The sequence below is a fragment of the Acomys minous genome, assembly GCF_964271855.1.
Source record: "Acomys minous genome assembly, chromosome: 17".
Classification (NCBI taxonomy): Eukaryota; Metazoa; Chordata; class Mammalia; order Rodentia; family Muridae; genus Acomys; species Acomys minous.
Window position 1 is genome coordinate 43,024,447 of NC_140500.1, and position 16,594 is coordinate 43,041,040.

A 16,594-nucleotide genomic window follows, 5' to 3' on the forward strand; every position below is an offset into this window, starting at 1 on the left:
GCTCAAAGTCAGGTGTCCTTGTTGGCCAGTTCTGGGCCACAAGCCAAATCAGCATACAGCCCATCTTGGTAGGGTCTGCAAACAATGGATGCACTCTATGTTTAAGGGGTTGTTGTGAATATACAAGACAGTGTTTCGTTTATTTGTTTGTTTGGTTTTGATTCTTGTCCACAAAAGATGGAACTACCCTTATGGGAAAGGTTGATGACCCCTAACTAGAGTCTGTTAGAAGGGGTTTTTCTATCCTCCAATATTGTCTTTTTTTTTTTTCCTTGCTTCATTGGCCACTTGCAGAACCTGGTCTAAGAACTCTGACAGGCTTTTGTTCTTTCATGTGCCCTCTCCTGCAACTCCAGAGAAGGCAACCACCCCCACAATAAGGTAAAGAAGCCCTGTTCCCAAGATGCTATGGGCTCACCACACCCTTCAGCAAGTTGTTCCATAGATTGACTGAGTCACTGCAGCATACTGCACTATCCTAGCCAGATGGCCCACACCACAGCCCACATAATGCCCTTGTAGGAACTCAGCCGTATTCTCTCCACATGCTTTGTGGGGTCTGAGGATCACTCCAGAAATTTAGGGAAATCTATTCTCAGGAATTCCAAATACAGCTGGGGGAAACTCATCTGTCACACATGACAGGAAGAGGTCCAGACACCATCACAATGTGCCGTGGCAGTCCAAAGACTAGATGCCTCACAGGAATCATCACCTCATAGCTCAATCTGTTCTTTCTGTTGAGGATGAGAACAGTGAGAGATCTTTTCTGCCACTTTCATGAACATAGCAGGTGCCTTCTCCCCATTGCCAGCCTTTATTGCATTCTTGTCCCCCCAGCCTCTTTGTGATCTGCTAAGGAGGTCTTTAAGACAGATGCTCATCTGCCTTCATGACTTTTGAAGGCAGCTGCGCTACATACTCAAGCAGTCTGCCTGCCTCTTCCTTTACCCAACCTCCTTGCAGGACACAGCATCTACAAGAGCTTCAAACGCAAACAGGAAGCTGTCAATCTCCAGAAGCCAGCGTAGTCCATGAGATTCTTAAATGCCCAGGCAAATGCCCTTGAGACAGCAGCCTCTCAATCAATTTAGCAAGGAAAAACATACCTTTTCATTGTCCAGAAGGAGATGTGAGATCCTGAGCTGACGTTCTGAATATAGAAAGGTTCTCAGAAATAAAGCCACTTTTACACGCCTTCAAGTCATCTCTTTTGTATTTGCTGATATCTTTGAAGATGCATTCTCCTTAGCTAAAATGGCGTGCTGTTCTTCCATTCTTGTTTTTCAAACAACTCCCTGCCTCTCAATCCAGTTCAGCAGCCACTCACCAACTGTGATTCACGTAAGCTATCAAAAACTTACCTTGCCTTATTGAGGGTTAATTAGCAGTCACTTAACCATATGACTGAATTTCTGGCCCAGACTAGAATCCAGGGTTTGTAGGAATAATGCTCCTACCCAACGGAGAAAAGGTGTGTTTTCCAAGCATTTGGCCTTAACTTCCTTAGGAAAGCAAACCTCTTTGTTCATGTTGAATATTTGTTTGTTGGTTCAATATTCAACTAACCCAGAAAATTTACTCTGCAGAGGTCAGACCCCTGTTCTGTGCCTGATATTAAATTTGAGGTTTAATTAATTAATTAATTAATTAATCACTTTACAGCCTGATCCCAGCTCCCTCCCTCCTCTCCTTTCAGTCCTGCCCCCTCCAATTCCCCTTTCTTCTTCTTCTTCTTCTTCTTCTTCTTCTAATTCTTCTTCTAATTCTTCTTCTTCCTCCTCCTCCTCTTCTTCTTTCTTCTTCTTCTTTCTTCTTTCTTCTTCTTCTTTCTTCTTTCTTCTTTCTTCCCTCTCCTTTTCTTCTTTCTTCCCTTTCCTTTTCTTCCTTCTTCTTCTTCCTCTTCCTCCTCCTCCTTCTTTTTCTTCTTCTTCTTCTTCTTCTTCTTCTTCTTCTTCTTCTTCTTCTTCTTCTTCTTCTCAGAGAAGAGGAGGTCCCCAAGGGGCACCAACCCTTCCTGCCACCTCAAAAACAGCAGAGCTAAGCTGCATCCTCTCCTACTGAGGACTGACAAAGCTGCTCAGCTAGGGGAAAAGGATCCAAAGGCAGGCATCAGGGTCAGAGAGAGCCTCTACTCCCATTGTTAAGGAACCCACATGTCAACCCAGCTGCACATCAGCTACGTTTGTGTAGGGTGGTCTGGTCCATCCCATGCATGCTCTTTGGTTGGTGGTTCAGTCTCTGTGAGTTCCCATGGCCTTAGGTTAGTTTACTCTGTAGGTCTTCTTGTGATGTCCTTGACCCCTCTGGCTCCCTCAGTCCTTCCTCCCACTCTTCCACAGCACTTCTCAAGCTTAGCCTACACTGAGTATTCATTGAGCACCCTTACAAGGGAAAGTTGGGCAGATGGAGCTGAGTGAGGCTTGGGATCTGGTTCTAGAAAAAATTGAAGCTAGGAAGAAGATGGTGATGCAGACACGGACTATCACTCTTAGGAGTTATAAAGAATGTTCACTGCTGCCTGTAGGATGGTGCTGTGGCAAGGGAGGTGAAGTCAAGGGGCATGCTAATAGACATGGAGTCCGGTGCCCCAGGCAGAGAATGCAGTATCTAACTCAGTTCAATGCTACTGGACACCAGTGTGTATGCCTGGCCCTGTGCTAGAGAGCTTATACTTTGTGCAGTGGTGAACTTGTCAGATGGATACTCATGTAAACGTGTGTGTGTGTGTGTGTAATAAATACTCTAACCGTGATGAATAGTAAGAACTGAAGGAAGAAGACAACTGAAACTATGAGGAAGACAGGTTACTAAGTGTGATGTGAAAGGAAGTTGAAAATACCCTGAGGAAGGGAGAGGCAGTAGGAGCAGCCCAACTACCTGGGAAGCTTTAAGGGAGGACAGTTCTACCACTCACTGATACAACTGCTCTATGTGATGTTTTTCTGCCTCGTTGCCGGTGTCATCCCACATCTATTTTTACTGTCTTTCAGGAAGTCTATAGGGAAGTTTTTGTGTGTAGTTTGATGAGACTTACATTTCTTACACACTAGAGAGTATAAGAAGGCCCTATGTCAGGTGTCAGACAATTGTGTGCAGAGAACCCCGTGCTCACTTTAGAGAGCTTATTCAGCAGTTACGTGCAGATAAATTCATATCCACTCCTGATGACCCTGACTAGCACCCCAGTCTTAGTTAAGGTCTTTCCTGCTATGATAAAAAAACCATGACCAGACAGAACCTGGGGAGGAAAGGGCTTATTTCATTTTACAGCTTAGAGTCTGCCATCCAGGGAAGTCAAGGCAGGAACATGGAGACAGGGAACTGAATCAGAAGCCATAGAGGAGTGCTAGTTATTGGCTTGCTCTGCCTGCTTCCTAGCTCCCAGAACCACCAGCCCAGGGATGGCACCTGCCCACAGTGGGCTGGGCCCTCCCACATCAATCAAGAAAATGCATCACAGGCTTACCCACAGGCCAGGGGTTGGGGGAGCATTTTCTCAATTGAAGTCTTCCCAAATAACTCTGGCTTCTGTCAAGTTGACAAAAGAACTAAGCCGCCACAATCTGCAATGATCTATGGATGTTCAGAGACCAATTACTAAAGACATGCCCTGGGCCCCCGCAGCACTTTAAAATGGGCTCCTCTGTCTCATTGAGCACTCTTTCCTGACCCTTCTTTGCACTTTATTTTTTTAATTTCCAGGAAGGCAGAAGGAGGCGGGTGTGGGATGGTACAGAGTAACTGAGAAAAGTGCCTTGTGCTCCTGTGAGCTTGTTAGTGTTTCTCAGATAATGCAGTTACTAATGTGGGGAAAGACATTGAACATCTTCTCCAGACAATGTGTGCCTTTGTGCAACATGCAGGGGTTTTTTTTTTCCCTTCCTCTCTTTAACAGTGTGTGTCCTCACCCTGCCACTGGGATCAGTGTGGCTCGAGGCTTTAGTGTGTTCCGTCACATAGGTAAACCTCTCTCAGAAAGATCATGATGCTTACAGGCTCAACTAAATCGAGACTTTGAAAATGAGATAACATTGAACATGTCCTGGGCGATTGTCCCAAGGAAAGGGCACTCAGGGCAGATGTTCGCTTGTTTTAGGCTTTGTAAGTACATGAGAGTTTTGCATTGTTAATTCTATGTTACGTTTTGATGCCAAGAATGGGAACACAACTGGAAGTAGAGTTTGGTCTGGTGTCCTCCCTGTCCCCCTCTGCACTGTCAGGCAAGTAGGTGTGTAGCTCACTGGAATGTTCTTCTGAGAGAGTGCTTTTCAGAGTGAGGCCTCGGTAACCCCACAGGCCCTGGATGCTTGTTTCTCAGCATCTACAAGGTCAAAGACATTTGCCTGAAAATGCAAAAGTATGCTTTCCCTCTCTGACGTTGTTTAGAGTAGACAGTCCAGTGGCATTTCCTAGCAGCCACATGATGCTTGTCACAGGCACTGGGTACAGCAGCAACTGTGACAACCTTCTGTCTCCCATGATGCTAGACATCAAAGAACTGTGGTAAAATGCAAAATGCTGCCCTTCCCCTCTAGAAGTTCTGTTGTAGAAACTACAGTCATTTCTTTCCATTATGCGATTCATATTAATATGCTGTGGGTTTGTTATGTCTGTCTGTCTGTCTGCTCACCTTCTACCCTGCTTAAAACTGTTGTCTGCCACTATGTTCACCAGGCTAGTTGACCAGGACCTTCTGGGGAGTCACCTGTTTTCACATCCCACACTTCACCTCCCAGAAGAGCTCTGGGAGTCCAGATGTATGCTTCCACACACAGCTTCACGTGAATCCTGCAGCTCTGGGGCCTCACACTTGCATAGCAAGGACTTTACTCCCCTCCCAGTTACTGTTCTTTTTCAGTGAATTAACGAACAAATAACTTTTACGTTTCTGATTGCTTGCATTGTGGTAGATAGTGATAGTTACATCAATAATATCCTAATGCTTTCTGACAATTTTTTTTTGAGACAGTGTCTTGTTTTATACCCCCACGGCTGACCATAGACTTGACCACAAACCTCAGTGCTATGATTATAAGTGCGCACCATCAACTTGTTTCAACATTTTTTTAAGATTATACAATGCTCCTGAGTCCCAAATGTTTAACAGGCCCTGTGTTCAAGTGCAGTGGAGTGTTCGTTACAACGCTCTCGGCTTGGGATTAGAACTTGAAAAGTTCATAACAAGATATAGAAGGACACATATGTTCTCTAACAACTCAGCTTGGGTTCATTTCAACCTTTATTTGTGGCTGTTTGAAAGTGAACAAAGAACAGCTGTAAAGCCAAGAGTCCTTGTAACCAGAGGAGCAGAGTTAGCCGTGGCTGCAAGCCTTCCCTTCCCACGGACACCGGGCACTGTGCGTTCTGTTTTGTGATGGTGCACGCCGGCTTGCACTGGCATTCCTGGCTTTGTGGAGCTGGCAGGTGGCTCTCCACCTATTCATCCAGCTAGCTGACCTGTGTTTCCTGAGCTCCCAGGTCTGGAGATGGTGACACTGCCTCACGGAGCTTAAGCCTCCTGCAAGGAGACAGTAAACATGTGGCCATCTGTAAACAGGATCAGTACTGATTCTGAAGTTATCCCAGGGACTGGGAAATGGCTCGTGGGTTAAGTACTTGCCAGGTAAATATGAGGACCTGAGTTTGGACTGAGCACTCATGTAAGAGCTAGATGTGGCTGGGTATTACTACATGCCCCCCGGCCACTGCTTGGAGTGGGAGCAGGGGCACAAATACGGAAGGAACCCTGGGGCTGGCTAGGCAGCCAGCAGAGTCAAAACAGCGAGTTCCATGTTCAGTGCAAGAGGCCTTGTCTTGGAAGTAAGAAGGAGGGAGTGAGGGGAGAGGAACAAGGGGAAGCTGCTATGAGGATATAAAGTGAATGAATGAATGAATGAATGAATGAATTAATTAATGAAAATTTAATTTAAAAATTAAGATATGAAGTGATAGACGAGGACTCTGGATGGATGTTCACCTCTGGCCTCTGCATGTAGATATACAGGCATGCAGTGGGGGGGGGGGCGCATATGCGCGTATACACACACACACACACACACACACACACACACACACACACACACACACGGTGGTGATGGGGTTTTCATCCTGGTGAAAGAGGTATGGTAACGTGACATAGTGATGAGCTTCCTGGGAAGTAGATGCCTGTAGAAGACTCTGGCAGGTGACCTAGCACAGCCTTTCCTCAAGAAAGTTCCTATAGCCAGGCACGGTGGGGCATACCTGTAATCTCAGCACTCAGAGAGGCAGAGGCAAGTGGATCTTGGTGAGTTCAAGGCCAGCCTGGTCTACAAAGCAAGTCCAGGACAGCCAAGGAGGCTACACGGTGAAACGCTGTCTCAACAAACAAACAAACGAATAGAAAGAAGGTTCCTATGGGCTGAGATGGGGGTAAAGGGTTGATCAGAAAGGGAAGGGAAGATCAGTTTTGAAAGCGGGCCAATGTCCATGAGGAAGGATGTGATAGGTCTGGAGTGAGGTGCAAACCAGAGCTGTGGGGGAAGAGTACAGTGACTGAGACGCCAGGACCAAACTTTGCTAGGCCTGATGGGTCCCTGGAGAAAAATGTGTGCTTTCAACCAAATGTGATTAGAATTCCCTGGAGGGCTCTTAGGAAAGTGAAGTTGAGCAGGCCAGACTTAGCAATGGGCTGGGTATAAGGAAGGGACCTCTGGCTTGTGTCTGAGAAGCTTACCTTCTCCCAGCTCTTTGCCGCAACGCTCTGTAAGACACAGTTGACTAGCATGGCCACCATTGCAGATGAGGAGATTGAGGCTTCACACCCTGCTAGATAACACCCTTCCCAGAATCCTCCACAGTCCACAATCAAGGCTCCCGACCTGACCCACTCTCTCTAGTCCAGTCTGTGTCTGCCTCTTCCGGTACTGGCTGAGGCAGAAGCTACAGATAAGGAAGTGGCCCACCCCTCCCCCCCCCCACCTCCAATCATCAGAGCTGTGAGCTGGCCCAGCCAAGAGGCCCTACCTCCCATTCTGTCTGAGAAGTGGGACCCTACGCACCTGTTGGCCACCAGCCTAAGTAGGATTTAATTGGGACAGGTTTACTCACATCTCAGGTGTGTCTGGCCTCCCAGAAAAAGGAGCCATTATTCTTGCACTTCCATGACATCTCTTGACAAGGGATGTGGGAGTCTTTCTCAGACAGTTCACCCTTTATTGAAGGAAGGGGGTGGGGAGGCTCTGGAAGCAGTTATGGGAATTTTTAGCATTGCCATTTTGAGTAAGGAAGAGATACCTGTGTGTAACACTCAGGCAGTGGGCAAGCAAGCGTTCGTTATTTTTTAAGTAGTTTTCTTTTTAAACCATGAGGCTTGTTCAGTGGGACAGAGACTAAATGGGGAAGAAATATTGTCTTAAGACGGAACCTCCCCATCTTTACTGTCTCCTCTTCCTGCTTCTTGATACACAACACTAGGCACTAGGCACAACTACAGAAGTCTACCAGAGCATAGGTGGTAGCAGCCGTGACAATTGGCTCTGAAGTGTCACCTCTTCATTATCTGTGACATCTGCATAGCTGAGGAGATGGCAGGAGGCTGGCAGCTTCTGTTCCTTCCAGGTCACTTTGACAAATAAGTTTCTGCCTTTGGGATTGGCAGGGTATGTTGATAATAATATCTGCCTGCTCGCCTGTAGGGCAGCCTCTTTCTCTTCACCACACCTAGCTACTTTACATACTCATGGATCTAGCTTGTAATTTACATTTGTATATTTTATTCATAGGTGGAACGGCTTTTTCCCCCCCTACAACTTTGTACAGTGCTAAACATTATTGGAATATTATTCAAAACATGTCCTTTCCATAAAATCTGTTTATGTGCCATCATTATCTGCAGCATTAAATACATTTTATATCATCAGAAATTTTATGATATATTTAAAAATGAATTTCTACTTAGCCGAAATGCATTAGGGATTATCCTAAGAGACCCTGCTGGAAAAAAAATGCAGTCATGTTTATTTGTAACTGCCAGAAAATGGCTTGCAAAATTGTTAGTGTCTTTTTATTATTCCCTACCACTGGAGCACTTGCTTGTTAATTAGAGAAATTTCAACTGTCATAGTTGGCAATTATAGCTTCTGTATCATTGTCTGTTATGAATAGTCAATGAGAGCTGATTAATATGCATGAGCAGCAGTATATATAGCGTGTGCATTGGACCACAATCCAGCTGCCAGAGTCACTCGGAGGAGGGAGCAGGGTGTGTGTGTGTGTGAGAGAGAGAGAGTGTGTGTGTCTGCCTGTGTGTGTGTGCGTGCGCGCGCGTGCGTGCATGCTGTGAGGGAAGGAAAGGGAGCGTGGAGGAAGCAGAGAGTTGTTTTTGCAGCCTCAGAGAGCCATGCCTGTGTGAGGCTTTGTAGCTGCCTGACTCACCTGAGGCTCTCAGAGAGCCCTTCAATGCCTGCATGCTGAGGGAGTGGCTTCCCAGGCTCTGGCGGTCCTGAAGGCTTTCTTTGACATTCCTCCAAACATGGGATGCAGCTTGTGCAGCGCGCAGAAGCAAGAGGAGCAGTACAAATTACTCTATGAAGTTTGCCAGGTAACAGCGCGGCAGGTTATCCTGCAGTACTCACCTGGCAGCATCCCTCCTGGGGCAGGAATCGGGAATTTCCGTGTGGGTTTGTGTTCTGCCTAAGCCAGCCTTGCCCACTTCTCCGGAGATGTTCTGTTAACTCTCTTAAGAAATGTGTTTCCTAGCAGCTTTCCGGTGCTTGATTTTAAGAGTCTAAATAGCTGTTGATGGTCTTTGCAGTGTGTTGGAAGCAGCTGTGTCACAAAGCACCATGACAACTAAGCGCTCTACAGAGCAGTCAACAGGAAGGGTCAGAGAGTGGTCACGCGTCCTTTGAACAAGTTGGAGAAGACGGGGCAGGGAGGGGGCAGGGGCAGTGATGGATGCTTGCAGTTTTTGTGTCTGTTTAAAACAGTTTGAAGGCACTGTGTGCAGCGGAGCAAAGTCCTCTGTTGAGTCCTCCTTTTGGCAGCTTCTTGTAACGGGACATGTGGTTCACATTTATGTCTCACACTTTGCCACTTCCATACGTCTCTCTGTACAAACATTAGCAACTTCTGAGGCAAGTGACTTGGTCTTACAGGCTGTCACCCACAGCAGGTGACTTGTCACGGCGTCTACGTCACGACATGAATTTTCAGTTTAAATATAAGGGGATATATTCAGTACAGCCCAGCTAGATTATTTTATGTTTACGTGGGGTGCTTTCTTTTTTTAAATATTCAAGCCCCCTCCTTGAATAAGGAGGTTTTACATGGTTCTTGGCAACCTCACTTGGCAGCTAAGGATTTCGCTCTTGAATCATTCTGGCTCCTTTAAAAAAAAATAATTTCAGTAAACAGAAAACCACAGTCCTGTAAGTTTTTAAATCAGCATAGTACAATTACACTGTGGCAAGCAAGAATATGAGTGTGCATTTCTTGGCTTATAACAATAAATGGCAAATAACTACTTTTTTTTTTTTTAAGAGCCAGGCTTGACTTTAAAAAGAATCTGATCAACTGTTAGTTGTATGTCATTTTTGCATGAGCCACCAGAGGGCGGATGCCCCTAGCAAGCCACAACAAGACAACTGAACATGCTGTGAGCAAAACCTAAGGATACCATGATGACACTGGGTGAATAAAATGTGTGTCTGTCTGTATGTCTGTCAGCTTTCTGCAGTGAGGCATGGAAAGGGTTAATGTAAACAATCTCAGGTTTTGAGCTGTCTCACCTGCTGAAATCAAGCCTCTTAAATAAGTCTTAGAAATGTACTTGGCTTCCATCTCCGGTTCCCAGCAGTCTAGGGATGTGTGGGCGGTCTTGAGCAACAGTGTAGCCATTACTGATGATCTGGCCCCCATCCCTCTTGTCATCAAGTGGTATGTCCTAATCCTAATTTTGCCAGATGATCTGGGGTGCTCTCTTTTTCTGCTTAACATTTAGAAGTAAGCTGAGCAGAGTACAGGACCTCATCAGCTAATCAAGGTGCTATGTTAGACTTGACTACTGCAAAAAAAAGCAAGTTAAATGGTAGTTTTCAAAACTCCATACTTGATTTGGTTTGATTTGGCTTGGGTTGGCTTGGCTTGGTTTGGTTTTAATCATCAACACCAAAAGTATTGCTTAGCTTCCACTCAGGTGACTTTTATATACATTTGTAATAGTGACACCTTCCAAGATTCAACTCTATGATATCTTCAGAAAATCTGTGACAACTTATTGTTTTACCCAACTCTATTATTTGTGTTCTTAAGCTCTGACAACAGTCCCAGAAGAAGGGGTCTGGCTTCTGTTTGATTTTTTACTAGGTAAAATTTTGTGGGGCTATTTTTGTCCAAAGTATAATTCAGTAAGTTGCTGATAAATGACTTCCATCTGAAATACGTGTGGTCAGCAGCTTAGAGAGCCATGCAGATTTATTTTCAGAGAGCCCAAAACTACTTTTCAGACCAACTACCCTTGTGCCAGCTAAGTAAAATCCCTCCTTCCACCTAGTCCTTAGGCGTCCTGAACCATAGCACAGAGGAAGTCACAAAACACTTGCAGGAATTAATAATTGCAGCCTCACCCCTTATTATTATACAAAACCTTATTAGAACAGAGAAATTAAGGTCTCCATAAATTACAGTTCCAGAAAGTCCAGTGTGTCTGGCTTCAATAAGCCTTCATAACAGCAACACAAAGACGATCAAATATTCTAAAGCTCTGGCTTGATCCTTTCCTCATCCAGAGATAATTCAAAGAGATGCTCTTCATTAAGGCCATTGGCAAGTTGCCTATAATTTCTTTGGGGGGCTGCTGTGAGCTTAATGGTGCGGAACAATAGCTTTGCCTCTAGTTGTACACACACCTTATTGTACCTTTAATCACATTAGAACAACAATAACTTCCCAAGTTGCCTGCTTCTTAAAGGGAAACACAAAGAATCCAGACAAATCAACGGTTGGCATCGTGCATTCAAGGATGTACTGAGATCTTGGGGGAACACTTGAATACCTCTGAGGAGACAAGGCAAGCCTCCTCCTGCCCTGGGGCTTATCATATCAGTTGAGGGTGACGGTTCTTTGGGCTTTTATAACTACATATTCTCAACATAGAATCTCTGTGTGCTGGAAATGTGAAGCTTAAGGGAGCATCTGAAAATATTAGCCTATCAGATAACATCAACTCCCTAATTTAGGCGAAAGAAAAAGAAGCCCAAGAGAAAGATCCTTGAAGGTAGACAAGGGTGTAATCTTTACTTGGGGAGATTGGATAGCACGGAGAATCTCCTGTGCTGGCCTCTCAGCTCTGGGGCTGGAGATGGAAGCCAGGCAAGGGTGGGTGCCAAGTCATGGGCGACAAGGAAGGAAATTAGGCATGGCAAGGTCTGTGACTCTGCTAGCTGGACACCTGTGATTCCAGGGCAGCCTGGGCAGCAGCTGTGCCAGCAGGAGAAGTGCAGTGGCTGTCTGGGTTATTTTGTAGGTCTTCCTGTGGTGATTCGAGGGAAGAGAACAGAACAGATCAGAGGCAGGGTCTCCCCCCAAAAGTCTCCTGGAGAGTCTGTACAACATCAGTAGTCTTTGAGATTGTGGTGAGACAGTAAGGAAATAATTCTGATAGGGAATTTTGTTTCCAACTAGAAATCGTAACTAACCCACTTGCCTAAAGTCTGCATGCCTGCTTTTAAAATGACAAGGAAAACGCACTGGCAAACGTCTACCACATTACCTGTAGCCTGCTTAGTGTGTATTGGCAACATGCTAAATGTCAGTCATCGATTTTCCCATTGAGTCCACACAGCAGCTTGAGGATACAGGTGATATTATCCCTAATCAAAGATGAAGCAATTGGTATGCAAAGGAATTATAAGTGGGGCCGGTGTCACATCTGCACCACAATTCCCAAGTCTGAGAGCCTTTCCTTGTACAAACCATTTTCAGCAATGTCAGTGAGCACATGACCAACGTTACAGAGAGACTCAACTAGGATAAAGTATTTACAGCGCAAGCATGAGGACATAAGTTCGATCCCCAACACTCACAGAAGCCAGGCTTGGTTGTGCTTGCTTGTAGTCTCAGAGCTGAGAATCCAAGGACAGGAAGACCACACAAGTCCAGGTCCCTGTGATAACCCTTGTGTCAAAAACACAATGTTGATGGTTCTAAGGAATTATGCTAGAGGATGACCTCTATCCTACACATGCACAGGGACACACATGCACAGTCACATACATACAACACACACACATACAAACACACAGGGTGAGAGAGATGAGATTGCTTTTGCCTTTGTGTAGCTGAAGAGCCTATACTATCAAAGCACATCCCTTGCAGCTTGTCATCTTATGAAAAGGCACCATGAAGAGAATGTATGGTAGACCTCCTAAGTAGCAGGAAGGTCTCACTAACTTCCCAGGCATTTCCCAGAATGGACAATCTTTTAAAAGCCGTGGTCTTTTGGCCCTTGGTATTAAGATTAAACTTTTACCTTCTACAGTAGAGTTGCTAGTTTTCAAAAGGCGTGTGCTTTACCCGGTAACAGTGTCATCCCAGACCACAGCAGCTGTCCTTGCCTGTGACCCTTTCCCTATCAACCTATTAACTAGTAAGCTACGAAGCCAGTTTTCTCTGGTAAATACAAATTAGAATCAGCAAGTTTATGAGGCAGGCTGGAAACTTGACTGCACACAATCCTGTTTTCATATTTAATTAGCTGCGTGCAATACTCAATTAGATGAGTTTACTACTGGAGAGCCACTGTGAGTCTGCTGCGAATCAGCCGGGCCGTGGTATGATTAAGTATGGACGGAGTCAGTGGCAGTTAATTGGATGAACATAAACTTGACCTCCTCACAGCAGTGCTGAACCAGACCAAGATTTCCTGCAAATAGGAGTGTGTTTGCCTAAGCAGCCTGTCAATGCTAAAAGCACTGGTTTTTGATGCTGTTTTCCCTTATGAATTCATTTTGAGTGAAACAGGTTTGAAAACAGAAAGCTTACCCACGCCTAGCAGTGCAGGCCTGTCATCCCAGCTGCTAGGGAAGGCAGAGGCAGGATCACAAGTTTGAGACTATCTGGACTACAGAGTGAGTTCAAAGCTAGCCTGAGTAACTTTGTGAGACCCCCCCCCTTTAGTAAAGTTTGTTTGTTTGTTTGTTTGTTTGTTTGTTTGTTTTAATTAGTGTGTCCCTTTCCACCTTAGTAAATTGAGAGTCTTTGAGCATGGAACTGTTAATGGCCACAAGAGTCACTATTTAAATGTGTGTATGTATCTGTCACTACATGTTATTTTCTCATTGGTAAACAATGGATCTTAAATTGCTTTAATGTTAAGAAAGGAAAATGGAATGGCCTGAGGTAGAACCAGGGCCTGCGTGGAGCCTTCCTACCATGCCCTGCCCACTGTTGCATCTCCCCCTGGAGTGTTCCCACAATGCCCCACCCACTGCTACATCCCTGCATGGAACATTCCCATCTTGTGCCAGCCATTGATGCATTCTTACATGGAGGAGCCTTCCCACCATACTATTACTCTATCTCCACATTAAATCTTTCCACCATGCCCCGCCCACTGATGAATCCTTGCATGAACCTTTCCTGCCATGCCCTGCCTATCACCGTATCTCTAACTAGCAGGCTTCCACTCTGCATCCCTAAGCTGAGGATTCCCACCACACCTCACAGTACCACTATGCCCCTGTAAAGTGTGCCACTGTGCTTCCAAGCACTACAGCATCCCTATATTGAGCATCCCTACAATGCCATGCACCACTAATGTCTTCCTACAGAGCGTGCCTGCCGTGCCTTGCCCACTGTCATCTCCCTCCGTGTCTCTCTGCCTCGCTCCCATGTTATCACATTAGTGTTGCCTTCCCCGTCACACTAAGCATTTAGGAAGCCTGATTACTCACCAGATATTTTCACCTGGGAGCACATGGGACTCTTTAGTGTTTTCGAGGACTAAGCACCAGAAAAGAAGTAGGTGTAAGTAAATAGAAAGAGAATGAGGAGCTAAACATAATGACAGTGCTTGGATCATGGTGCTGAGACTGGAGCGTGGAGGGGACTGCACAGCATTTGTTATTTCGTTCACGCAGCCCTAGGGCTCAACCAACCATGTCCCAAGGATCTTCTACTCAGCCTGTGCTGATTGACTCCCTGGAGCCATTAGAATAAAGAGAACTGCTTAATGGTGGCCTTCAGAACTGTTAGGCTCCCTCTGATATCACTTCCTGCCATTGTTCATCTGCCCTGGTCCTAGGGTCCCCTTCCGGTACCCGTACCTACCTTCCTCCCTCCCTCTTAAGACTTTGCAGTGGGCTTTCCCTTCACAGACCTTCTCTGGCCAAGAAAAATCCTCTCCTCTTCCCTTCTTTAAACTCTGTGTAGCTCCTTTCCTAGTAGTTTCTACAACTTCTCACCTGTCTTTAGTCTCCTACCATCGGCTGGATGAGGTACTTTGCATCATTCTCTGGGGTGCCCTAGTCCCGCCTTGTAACCCAGTAACCATCAAGACCTCTTCACCAACTTCCAAATGAGTACTGTATGGGTCCCACTTTGGTGAGAGATGGGTCCTAGCAAGGACAAATGAGCCCACATCCCTATAAAAAGCTGCCTGTTGCCATGAGGCAGGTGTCGTAGGGCTACAGGGGAAACAACAGCCCTTCACTATGTGTTCCTGTCATCCACACACCTGCCAAGAAGAAAAAACATGAAAGAGTGAAAAGAAATGCAGGTTTACTAACTGAGTTCTGTTGTGCTCATTAATGATGCAGGAGGGGTCATGGTTAAATGGTAGGGGTGGAGGGTACAGAAAAGAATGCCGTCAGCTGTTCCGAGGAGTGCCACACCTGTGCTCATGCCCCATGTCCTCTGACTGCTGTGGGGTCAAGCAAGAAAAACAACCCAGTTCTCTGAGCCTGGGAAACCGACTCCTAAGAGAAGCGCCTTCGTTTCTGTGACAGGTGTCACGATGCTGGTGATATGTAGTCAGGCTGAGCTGCTGACCGGCAAGTGCTGCCCTGACAAGTGTCAGGAGTGAATTTGTCCTACTCAGAACGCCCCACTTTTCCTCAAGCTCTCTCTCACCAAGGGCATGCAAGGGCGCACTGAGTTATGAGTCCGTTGCTAAACTCCTAAGAAGGAGAAGTCTCTTTGACCTGTCTGGTCACCTGCCTAACAGGAAAATATTTTTTTCAAATACATATGATTATACATCTTAGTCCAAGATAAAGAGTAAGCTGAGATAGGGGAGAAGTGAAGGGAAATTGTTGGCAGGAATGTGCAACTGCCTTTGCACTACTCTTGATTTGAGTTAAAGATAGCAGACAGTTTATCTGACTGTGGGCGGCTCTCTCTGTTTCCTTTCAGTCGCTTGTTCTTAAAGGTGGTCCCCGGGCAGCAGGACCCTCCCCCGAGATCCACCCTCTCCCCTACCCCGAGTCAGCATGGCTGAGGCCGAGGCCATCCTCAATCAATCCATGTCCCACAAGCCCCACCCCACCCCCAGGGAGTACAGTGTCTGTTCACACTGGTCTTACTTATCAGTTAAGCCAAAAATCCTGGAAGAAACCGGACTAACGCTTTTCTGGCAGGTTTTCGGAAGTCCTTGTTAGCTGCGTAGGCAGCACAGAAGTCACATGGCAGACACTTAGCAGCAGACGAAAGTTTAACCATCTGTTGGCTTTTAAAAGGTTTTTTTTTTTTTTTTTTTTTTTTTTTTTGCTTGGGAACTGTTGTTTTTCAGTACTGGGAGTTGAACTTCAGGCCTCACACATACTAGGCAAACACTTGACTGACCATAAAGCCATATCCCCAGCCTTTCCTCAATAACATTTTTAGAGTAAACTACTCAATAATGCTCAGTTCACACATGTAAAATATAAGGTTACTGTACATTTGTCTATAAAACATTAATTGCACTAGCCCATGTGCACCCGTTGCACTGCCATTTGCCGTCACAGCACTCCCCACTGCAGCGTCCTCCTCGCTCCTGCTAAATCCACACTTCCTCCAGCTCATGCAGACATTCCCCCTCGCAACAGTAATTAGGATAATAATATAATTAATTTCTAGCAATGTGGATGGTGATGGGCAGACTTCTGCCAACATAGAATGTATTTTCAGGATAGACACTTGTGTGACTCTTCATTTTCAGAAGTCTGGGAAAGAGTAAGTTTGGGTAGGAGCACCCTTCTGGTCATGAGCCGTACAGCTATGACCATAAGGACAAGCCATGGCAACTGACTCCTCTTCCGGGGGAAGGCTGTTCAGGCTACAATCTCGCTGGATAGATCAAGTAAGCATCATTGGTTGGGGCTGGGGAGTAGTTTAGGGGCAGAGAACTTCCTCAAGGTTCCATCCCCAAGACCACAAAAAGAAAAAAAAAGCATTTACCAATTTTATTAGTTACTTTTCCCCCTTTCTGTGGTCAAATATCTCATTGAAACAATCTAAGGGAGCTTAGATTTGCTTGGGCTTACAGGTTTGCGGTACCATCCATGATGGTGGAGCATGAAGCAGCTGGTTACTTTGCACACATCTACCACCAAGAATCAAAAAAGAGATG

The 16,594-nt window shown here is 45.7% G+C and overlaps 1 protein-coding gene across 3 annotated transcripts in view; it reads left to right on the forward strand.

Annotated features, from left to right (window-relative positions):
• The window catches only part of PDZRN3 (PDZ domain containing ring finger 3), a 230,818-nt gene that overhangs the window by 173,049 nt on the left and 41,175 nt on the right, over nt 1-16,594 (forward strand). Inside the window, exon 1 of one of the 3 annotated variants that reach the window (XM_084765725.1) lies at nt 8,204-8,584. The exons of the other annotated variants lie outside the window; for them this stretch is intronic. Coding sequence (XP_084621851.1) covers nt 8,516-8,584 — 69 coding nt within the window. The 5' untranslated portion in view covers nt 8,204-8,515. Of the gene's footprint in view, nt 1-8,203; nt 8,585-16,594 lie in introns of those variants that run through there. 3 annotated transcript variants of the gene reach the window in all.